Source organism: Macaca fascicularis, chromosome 13 (assembly GCF_037993035.2).
Source record: "Macaca fascicularis isolate 582-1 chromosome 13, T2T-MFA8v1.1".
Taxonomy (NCBI): Eukaryota; Metazoa; Chordata; class Mammalia; order Primates; family Cercopithecidae; genus Macaca; species Macaca fascicularis.
The window spans coordinates 84,937,861-84,948,708 of NC_088387.1; the positions used below are offsets into that span (position 1 = coordinate 84,937,861).

The 10,848-nt window shown below is 41.1% G+C and overlaps 1 protein-coding gene across 10 annotated transcripts in view; it reads right to left on the minus strand.

Moving 5' to 3' along the window:
• NDUFAF7 (NADH:ubiquinone oxidoreductase complex assembly factor 7) overlaps window positions 1-10,848 on the minus strand; it is a 172,458-nt gene that overhangs the window by 5,654 nt on the left and 155,956 nt on the right. For 2 of the 10 annotated variants that reach the window (XR_012422498.1, XM_005576116.4), the window contains exons 1-6: window positions 10,679-10,798; window positions 10,186-10,334; window positions 6,586-6,666; window positions 5,203-5,313; window positions 1,272-1,485; window positions 378-436 (exon numbers count right to left, since the gene is read on the minus strand). Coding sequence is in view for 6 of the 10 variants with exons in the window: in XM_005576116.4 (XP_005576173.3) it covers window positions 378-436; window positions 1,272-1,485; window positions 5,203-5,313; window positions 6,586-6,666; window positions 10,186-10,334; window positions 10,679-10,733 (669 nt within the window). In the remaining 4 variants the exon portion in view is untranslated. Of the gene's footprint in view, window positions 1-377; window positions 437-525; window positions 1,486-5,202; window positions 5,314-6,585; window positions 6,667-10,185; window positions 10,335-10,678; window positions 10,799-10,848 lie in introns of those variants that run through there. The other 8 variants (XR_012422501.1, XR_012422500.1, XR_012422499.1 and 5 more) reach the window with 6 other exon arrangements.

Consider the following 10,848-nt stretch of genomic DNA (forward strand, 5'->3'; position numbering starts at 1 on the left):
GGCAGGACGAACACTTGAGCCCTGGAGTTCAAGACCAGCCTGGGCAACATAGCAATATGCTCTCTCTTTAAAAAAAAAAATTTGCTCAAGTAAATCCTTCATTGCACCACAGCCAGTTACCATCTTACCATTTTTCATTCCCTTACTTCTTCAAATCAGAAGAATTAAGAATTCTTAATAATTATCCCAGGAGAACTACAAATTCTCATTAACATTTCATTTTTGCTTTCCAATTATTTATGTGTATCAAAATTCCAAATAATAGTTAAAAATAACCTCAAGGAGTAAAATTTGTATACTGAATAAACACCATAAACATTGGCAACACAACGCCTTTTATATTCAATTATAGACATGACTTTTTCCCCCCTCAATACCTGAAATTTATGCACAGGAAGAACATCAAAAAATTCATGTGCAAGATAAAAGCTGTATCCTATTTAAAAAGAGGAAAAGAATTAATGTTTCCACATTTTACAGGAATTAATTCTTTTGAACATTAACTGTAAAAAAGAAAATGCCTACTTCCTCCATAATCATCACCACCACAGAATTCTCTACCTCTTCATGGAAAACTTACACTGCAGAACACGTAAAAGAACAGTTACTACCACTCTTACTTTACATATAAATGGGGTCAGAAAATGGAAATACCTGAAATAGCAGTTAAATCTTTTATCCATCACTAGGCTTGAAGGAAATTAGAAGTCAGATTTGTTAGCTGGAAGGGAATTTGCTTTCATAAAATCGGGTTTCTCAGCCTGAGAAGGCTGAGGCCGGGAACGGCTTGAGATGCCTTGCCCAAGATCGTACCCCCATTTTAGCTTTGAGTCAAGATTCATCAGTATTCCTGACTAGTACACGGATGTTCCCCCACACCTTGCTTGTCTTTAGGAAGTAAGGATTTTCAAAAGATTCCATAACTGAACTAAACCCACCTACTAACACTGCTTCCATCAGCCCCGGCCGCCTCGGGCTGCTCCATCATCGGAGCTATCCTAGCTATAGGGAAACACTCAAAAGTACAACGGAGATTTACATTTTGTTTGGGTTCTACAAAACTACATGAAATAAACTACTACTTAAAGTCAGGCAACTTTATTTTCTATTATGATGCTCTTTTCTAGAAAAAAGTAGGCTACTCTCTATGGATAAGGGACTTGGTAGCAGTAACTCATAATCTGTTCTATTGCTGTAAAAAGTTACAGTCCCATCACTACTGTAAGGGTTGTGATCAAAATTCTTTCATTAATCCACGTAAAGGTAATTACCTTTTGGAACATCGTGCAGATGTCGGTACCAGGAAATTGGAATCCCAGACTTAGTGACACCTTTCATATACACTGGGGATCCAGCATTTCGCTCTAACGGGACCTTCTCTTCAGTCAGTGTCAATGCTTGAATCTCACTTAATTTTTGGCTTACCTCTACCAGATGTACTGAAATGTCACAGTTTTTCAGCACAGATCCAAGTTGAGTGAACACCTAAATACCAAAAGAAGAAAAAAAAACACAATGTGTTAAGTAGGTTTAGTTTCCGAATCATTCACATCAATGATTTAGTCATGTCACAATAGAAGTAATACTTCAGAGAGGTGTGTTCCTTACCCACGCCACTCTCCAGCAGTCTGTAAGAATCATAACCTATTAGTTATTAAGCATAATTTAAATAAGAAATGAACAATGCACAATTTGGTTTCCTAATGATAAATTATGATTAACAAATGAAAATAAAAGACTTGGCATCTGATAAATTATGATTAACAAATGAAAATAAAAGATTTGGCATCTGATAAAAATGATTCAGATTATGGAGTCTAAAAAAAGACCAAGGAAATAAAATAGGGATAGCCTTGCTTTGATAATGTCTCTAGGTCTAGGAAATAATCTCATCTTTGAGATGATGATAACTCTAACCTCAAAGAACCAACTCTGAAAGACAACGACTGCTTAACTCAGGGGTCTGCCACATTTTCAATCTATATTTAGCTATATATTTTTTCCCTGTTGTAAACATCAAGGGAAAAATGAAAATACTAATATTTTACCAATCTTTTAAGGCTAAAAATTCAATAGTAAAAGCATAAAGTATATCAACATTATTTTTCATTTGAATTTAATTTTTACTGGTGATCTGCCTCCAATTAATACTTTTGAGATATGAATATGCACATCCAGACTGATAATATGAACAAGATGATTTTTCCAAATTTAGTTTTGAGATCAAAATACAAATGGAAAAACATCACAGGCGAAATTCCTTCAGAAGGTAACATCGAAAATAAAACAGGTCTGATACTTCTCTGGCTATTTGCTTTACAACCCTTTAAATTCTTTGGCTTTTTAGGAGTTCTTATGACTCAGTCTGGAAAAGCATCCTTCATACATTTTAAGGGCTCTGGAATTGACTTTTAAAGTACTTGAACATGAAAATATGATTTGAGGTCCTTATTAAATATTTGATATTCAAATGACCTTGCTGAAAAACATAAAATAGAGCCCTGGACATTTAAATTCATGATTTTGTTTTCTTTCTTCACCCAAATAACCAAGATTCTCATTTGTCATATGTTTATATATTTTTTAAATCCTTCAATTTCTAATTTAAAGCAAAAACCATAAAGCATCAAGAAATTTAAATTTATATTGAGTATGTGTTGGTGTTTCTTTTTTTTTTTTTTTTGAGACAGGGTCCCACTTTGTCACTCAGAGGCATGATCACAGCTCACTGCAGCCTCAACCTCCTGGGCTCGAGCAATCCTCCCACCTTAGCCCCCCGACTTGCTTCGACCACAGACGTGTGCTACCACGCCTGGCTAATTTTTGTACTTTTTGTAGAGATGGAGTTTCACCCTGTTACCCAGGCTGATTGTGAACTTTGGGAGCCTTGGACTCCCAAAGTGCTGGGATTACAGGCATGGGCCACTGCACCCAGCTATGTTTGTTTTTTTTTACATTGAATTGCCAGGTACATAAAAAATACACTCAAAAAGACTATTGAGTTCTGAAATACTAGAAACTACAAAAGTTTAATAAACACTCTTACTTATCAGGTACTATAAACAACTGTCCTCTTTTTTAATGGTTTTATAAAATAGTACATAGACTGATAGCAAGAATGATACAGGAGAGAATAGCCACCATCTGGTTAAAGAAATGGGACATGACCTTCTCTCTAAAGCCCCTGTGGACTCCCTGTACCCTCAGAAGTCGCCACCATTCTGAATCTTCAGTTAATAATACCCTGACTTTTCTTTATAAATGTTGCTAAATATATTTTTATCACCAAATATATATTGTTTAATGTTGACTATTTTTTGGATTTTATATAAATATAATCATATGATATGAACTCTTTTGCAAACTGCTACTTTCACACCTCTTGTTTCATGTTGAATACTGTTATATTCCGCTGTGATTTCACGCATTCTTGCAATACTTCGTATTCCACTGTATGACTGTACCACAATTAATTGATTCATTTACCCACCTGATAGGCATTTGTGCTGTTTCAGTTTTCTGCTCTTTTATTCAATGCTGCTATCTTCTTGTACGTGTCTCCTGGTACACATATACACTAGTTTCTCTAGGGTAAATCACTAGCAGTAAAATTGCTGGGTCATACAATATCAGAAACTTTGATGTTAACAGATAACGGCCAATAGCTTTTCGAAATGGTTGTACAAGGCTGGGTGCGGTGGCTAACGCCTGTAATCCCAGCGTTCTGGGAGGCCAAGGCAGGTGGGCCACTTGAAGCCAAGAGTTCAAGATCAGCCTGGCCAGCATGGTAAAACCCCTTCTCTACTAAAATACAAAAATTAGCCGGGTGTGGTGGTCCACGTCTATTATCCCAGCTACTCAGGAGGCTGAGGCACAAGAATCACTTGAACCTGGGAGGCCGAGGTTGCAGTGAGCCAAGATCGTACCACTGCACTCCAGCCTGAGAGACAAACCAAGGCTCCGTCTCAAACAAAATAAAAAAAGGATGTACTAAATTATACTCTTACAAGCAGTATATGACAGTTCCCATTGTTCCACATATCCGCATCTGCACAATACTTGGTGTTGACAGACTATTAGCTTTCTTTCTAATCTGGTGAGGGTTACAGTGGTATCTCGTTGTGATTTTAATTTTCATCTCCCTGACTACCAGTAAGACTAATATTTTTGTTTTGCTTTTTTAGTCGTTTGTATTTTCCTCTTTTATGAATGGACTTGTTCACATCTTTGGCGTGATTTTTCTCAAGTTATCTGTCTTCTTATTGACTTAAGGGAGTTCTTTAAATATTCTAACTACTAGTTCTCTGTTGGTTACATGTCACAAATAACTTCTCCCACTCTGTGGTTTGTCTAATCACTCTCCTAATGGGGTCTTTGAAGAACAAAAAGTTGCTAGTTTATTTGTAGAGCAAGAAGTTCTTAATTTAAATGTAAGAAATGAAATTATTAATCTTTTTCTTTACATCTTCTTTTTTTTTTTTTTTTAAATATAAAAAGAGACAAAGTCTTGCTTTGTTGGCCAGGTTGGTCTTGAACTCTTGGCCTCAAACAATCCTCCCACCTTGGTCTCCCAAAGTGCTAGGACTACATGCATGAGCCACTGTGCCCATCTTAAACTTTTTTTTCTTTTTTTTTGAAACAGAGTCTCGCTCTGTCACCAGGCTGGAGTGCAATGGCACGATCTCGGCTCACTGCAACCTCTGCCTCCTGGGTTCAAGCGATTCTCCCGCCTCAGCCTCCTGAGTAGCTGGATTACAGGTGCGCGCCACCACGCATAGCTAATTTTTGTACTTTTAGCAGAGACTGGGTTTCACCATGTTGGTCAGGCTGGTCTCAAACTCCTGACCTCTTGATCTGCCCACCTTGGCCTCCCAAAGTGCTAGGATTACAGGTACGAGCTACCACGCCTGGCCTAAACTTTTTATATAATTAAAAACTTTGCTTCCTGAGAAAACAAATACACTTTCCCATAATGTCTTCTAAATGTTTCCTATTTTCAGCTTTCATATTCTTCTCCCCCTCGCCTCCATTTTTTAAGCTTACAGACAACAGTAATGACTGATTACATTATTCTGACATTATATTTTAGCTGAGAAATATGAGATTAAGGAACTGAAAACCAATGAAATCAACGCGGTTTGCACACTCAGAAGTACTAAAATTCACTTACATGAAACTTAAAGACATTCTTTTATTACCTACCCTCAAAATATCTCCCACGAGGGTTCCCCTACCTGGGCCCAGTTCCACCAGCTGGAAAGCTGTGCTTTTTCCAGTGGCCATCCATTCACTAATGAACCATATCCCTAGTAGCTGTGACAAGGAAAACAAAAAAAACACATATTAAGGTACCATAAAGTATAAAAGTATACCACAATATAAAATTCCACATAAATAGGCACTATATGCCAAAAAGCAAAATGTGTACAGCCATATGTATGTTATTTAATACATACATACATGTACACATAGGAACTTCCTGGGACTATAACATATACCATTTAGGAAGATTAACAGGAAAAAAAAAGGCAGCCTCTGCTATAAAAGGTCCCATGACATAGATAACAGGATATCACTACCAGAAAAGTATTACTATTTGAAAGCAAATAAACAGATGAAATGTGATTATGCCATTTCTTCATATTCATATGATTTAAACAATTACATGACTCTGATAATAACCTAATGTTTTTCAATACCCACATTCTACTTCCTCTTATACACTATTTCCTATTTCTAAATTCATAGAAAGTACTTAGTGGAAATGAACTAGAATTCTGTTTATTAAAGGAAGATTTGGCCGGGTGTGGTGGCTCATGCCTGTAATCCCAGCACTTTAGGAGGCCAAGGCGGGTGGATCACCTGAGATCGGGAGTTCGAGGCCAGCCTGACCAACATGGAGAAACCCCGTCTCTACTAAAAATACAAAATTAGCCAGGAGTGGTGGCACATGCCTGTAATCCCAGCTACTCAGGAGGCTGAGGCAGGAGAATCGCTTGAACCCGGGAAGCGGAGGTTGCAATGAGCCAAGATCGCACCATTGCACTCCAGCCTGGGCAATAAGAGCAAAACTCTGGCTATAGAGTTTTAGATAAACAAAGGAAGACTTTTACGGTAACTATGGTTAAAATCATGACTGGCAGCTTTAGAGCTTATCTTAATTCCACTGATTCTTCAATGCTCTTTTTTATCTTTTCTCTCTTCCTTCCTGGGCACTCTACCTCTTTCCTCGCCTTTCCTTTTGTCTCTCTTCCTTCTTCCATTCTCTATTTCATCTGATTCTCCTTTTTCTGTCCTCTTTATGACCCCCTCCCTTCCTTCTCTTTCTCTTTGTCCCTCTTATCTCTCCATTTCCCTTCCTACAGTGGAGTATAAACTTTTCAAATATTCTACCATTTTCCTCCCCTCTACTGCCTCTCTATTGCCTCAGTACATCAACTACTATAAAGTTAAAACTTTTGATGAATCACAAAAGAAGCTGTAGAACACTACTACAGAACAATACATTTGATCTGTACAAACAAACATTTGATCTGTTCTCAAATGTTTATATTAGCTTCATTCATACTTTACATTGGACATTACCTCCCCAAAGATCTGACTTATTTCAGGTGAAGTAATGAAATCTCCTTGTTTGCCTAGCATGTCACGGTACACATAATAACCCTGAGTAAAAAGAGAAAATGGAGAAACAAAATTAATTTTCAAATAAGCCTTTTAAAATACCCCTCCAAAATCTTAAATAATGTAAAAGTGAAATAATTATTTAGTAAGAAAGCTCTCCTCTAAACAAGCAAGGGAAACGTGGTGTCTTTATCCAAATTTTAGAAAGTAGCAGTCATTTTACAAAACTGGTAGAAAAACAATTACACCTTGACCATAAATGCAGAAGTCATGTAACATCCACCTCTGCATGCCAGACCCTTCCTCCCCTCCCAGCTCCCACAGCCGACACAGCAAGACCCCGCCTACTCCTCCAGCCTCCTCTCCGAATTCTAACACTTTCCGTCTCACATATGGGCCCTGCCTGCTGGTGATGATCTGTTTCTTGATCTGGGTGCTGGTTACATGGGAGCATTTCCTTTGGGAAAATTCATGGAGCTGTAAACTTGTGATTTATGAACTTTTCTGTATGACTATTGCATCTCCAGAAAAAGGTGAGTTTTTTTTGTTTTTGTTTTTGTTTTTAGTCTTGCTTGTCCAGATATCCATGCCACCGCAAATCCTTACCCTTCTCCCTTTTCATCTCTCCCTGGCAGTCTTATACTCATCCTCTGAATCTGCTCATACGCCACCTAGCTGACCTCCTCCAGTCCTCCAACCTAACACCAAATCCAGTGCCACCTTTTCTGAGCTTATTTGTCTATGTTCTTCACCACAAAGTCTAGTTGTTTGCAGAAGAACATGCCTTATATATCTTCATATCCCAGGTTTTAATATGATGCCTAACCTTCAAGAAACACTCAAGAATTGTGTTAAAAATGTCCTAGGCTTCTGAAGCTCCTATTCTACCACCTTACTTCAGATGACATGGGCCCCAGTCTCACTGCAGAATTTAAAAATGTTATAGAATACAACTGCCTCAGCTTCCCAACCCCACCTTGGCCTCCACCTAATCCCATTTGTTTCTGGGGACTCAAGAATGAAACACATTCCGCTTCTCCCCTTCTCCAAACCTAATCCCTCCGCCTGTGCTCCGGATTGCCATTCCTCATACAACTCCCCTGGGTCCATTGAGCCGTCCCCCTCTCTCTTCCACCTTCAACTTTCCCCTTTCAGCATTCAAAATAAATCAACTCACTCCCATCTTTAAAAAAAATTTCTCACACCATACAACATCTCTCCTTCTAGGCTTTCTAGTTCCATTCATAAAGAAACATGATAGGGGTATTTGCCCTTTTTTGTGTTATGAACCACTGTGGTAGTCCAGTGAAGCCTATAGACCCCTTCACAGAGTGTTTTTAAACGCACAGAACCACAAAGAAATATCTGAAAAATGTGTATCAAATGTTTTTAAAAATGTGATATATACACTTCTTTACTAGCGTATTTAAAAAAACATAATCAGGCCGGGCACAGTGGCTCACACCTGTAATTCCAGCATTTTGGGAGGCCGAGACAGGCGGATCACATGAGGCCAGGAGTTCAAGACCAGCCTGGCCGACAAGGCAAAACCCCATCTCCACTGAAAATACAAAAAACCTAGCTGGGCATGGAAGCATACACCTGTAATCCCAGCTACTCGGGAGGCTGAGGCACAAGAATCCTTTGAAACTGGTAGGCGGAGGCTGCAGTGAGCCGAGATCGCACTACTGCACTCCAGCCTGGGTGACAGAATGAGACTCTATCTCAAAAAGCAAACAAACAAAAAAGCCCATAATCAAGCGAAAGACCCAATAATTAACAAAATTTTGAAGTAAGGATGAGCATGACGAAATTCTGAGATGCCTGTGATCACTGTATTGTGATAAGGAAATACCAATGATTTCCACAGACGACAAATTCACAAGTATTGCTGATGCTACTGGTTGCTGCGTATGTTCATAATTGAAGAAATGCTAAATTTCAGTTGAAAGTTAGTGAAAATAAAGGTGTAATTTCTTTCCATCCAGGTTCATGAAACCCCTGATTTCTATTAAAGGGTTCCTAGGTTAAGAGCCTCTAACTTTTAGAGTTACCCCAAGTCTCAATGCTGGGAAACCTTCCTTTCTCTCAGTACATTCTCCCTGGTTCCTTGGCTTTCAATATCACCTACATGCTGATGATGAGCAAATGTATATATGCCTGCCCAGTCTTTCTTCTGAACGCCAGGCTCTTTTTTTTTTTTCTTCTTTTTTTGAGACAGAGTCTCACTCTGTTGCCCAGGCTGGAGTGCAATGGCGTGATGTCGGCTCACGGCAACCTCTGCTCCTGGGTTCAAGTGATTCCCCTGCCTCCTGACTAGCGGGGATTACAGGCACCCGCCACCACACCCAATAATTTTTGTATTTTTAGTAGAGACGGGGTTTCACCATGTTGGTCAGGCTGGTCTCAAACTCCTGACCTCGTGATCCACCCGCCTTGGCCTCCCAAAGTGCTGGGATTACAGGCGTGAGCCACCATGTCCGGCCCTGAACGCCAGACTCTTACAGCCAATTGCCTACTTTCTATCTCCACCTGGATGTCATTGCTAACAAAATATGTATAAAATGCAGCTCCTGGTGTAGGCCCTCTCCCCAGCACTCCTCCAAACCCGGTCCTGTCTGTCTTAATCTCAATAAAAGGTGCCGTCACCACCTAACTGCTCAAGCCAAAACTACGAATCAGCCTTGATTCCTCCGTTGCATCACTCAATCCATCGGCAAATCCTGTCAGTCCTTTTCTAAACCACCCTCTTCTATTTCTAGTACCACCACACTAGTCTAAGCCACCTATCTTGCAGCCTTGCCCACCAGCATTGAAAGAAAGATACCGGCCTTGGGTAAACCTCGACACTGGAGTCACGCCACCATATCCAACAGCAATGGCCAAATCAACCCCAGAATTCCACAGAGGTCATATTTCAACCCAGCAAAAGGTGAAATATTCTAAAATAAAGGACTACAGGCTTTCACCAAATGGCTCTATAGAACAGACAAGGAAACGTGGGTCAGAAAGCTGTGACTGTGCCTAATCTTAGAACAGTGCAGACCCAGACTGCATTCTCAACTGCACATGTGAGAAAACCCAGCACATCTCTCCAGTGCCAGCTGAGGCCACTCCAACAAGGCAACTTTTCAGGCAGTAATTCCTATTTCCAGATGCCTGTTGGAGATTTCCACCTAAGAGTCCTACAACACTTCAGATTCATATACCAGCCTGAACTCTCCATCCTTCCTCCTACATTCCTTCTCCCAGAGCAATAATCCACACCACCTACCATCAGCCAAGTAGGAAAGTCATCCTTCCCGCATCATAAATCCAATCAGCTACATTCTGTCTCCTAAACACCCTTGGACCGTGTCCTCTCCTGTTTATTGGCCCTGCCTCTGATGTGAGCCAGCCCTGCCCAACTGACAGATTATCTGTCCCCAGGTCCTCAGAAATGGCTCTTCCCCTGGCAGGCACCCCCACTGCCTGGGCTGAGGACCTTCGGGCTTCTCCCTCCTGGCTCGCACCTCGCAAATCGGCTAGAGAGGGCCTAGTCCTCGGGCTACCCGACCATACCTTGGCTGGATTAGTCAACACCTCCTTCATGTACTCGGCCACAGTGATGGGACCAGTAGACTTTATTTTGTACATAAGATGCCGCAGCATCGGCGTCACCGGTTCATTCCCGGAGCTGAAGTATTTCCCTCTCCAAATAGAAGGAATGGCTGTGAAAAACACAAATCAAACAAACCCCGTGATAAATCTTAACATTCACGAACGCAAGCCGCCTGAGCGTTTTCAAAGCAGCTTCGTAAACCCTTAACATCACCCTACCGCAGACCTCGGGCTACTGTGCTTTGCACGCCCCCGGGGCGCAGAGACAGCACGCACTTGCCCACGACTACGCAGCCCTATCGCGTTTGCGCCGGACCCGTTTCCAGCCCAGGGCACCTTCAAGGTGGAAGTGAGCCCCTGAGCCCTTAATTCCCCGGTACCTCAACTGAAGAGCTGAGGAAGGCACCCCACGCGGTTTCCAAGGCAACAGGGCTTCGAGGGGACTGACGCTTACCTGCACGCGCCACGGCACACAGCGGCCCCACACCTGACCTCACCAGAACAGTCATGCTGAAATTCGCAGGCCGGCTCTCTCCGCCAGGAGCTGAGGCTTAGGCTATTTCCGGGAGAAGACGCCCCCACCCCCCGGCCGGAATTACGTCACGGGCAGAGCGGAAATAGGCT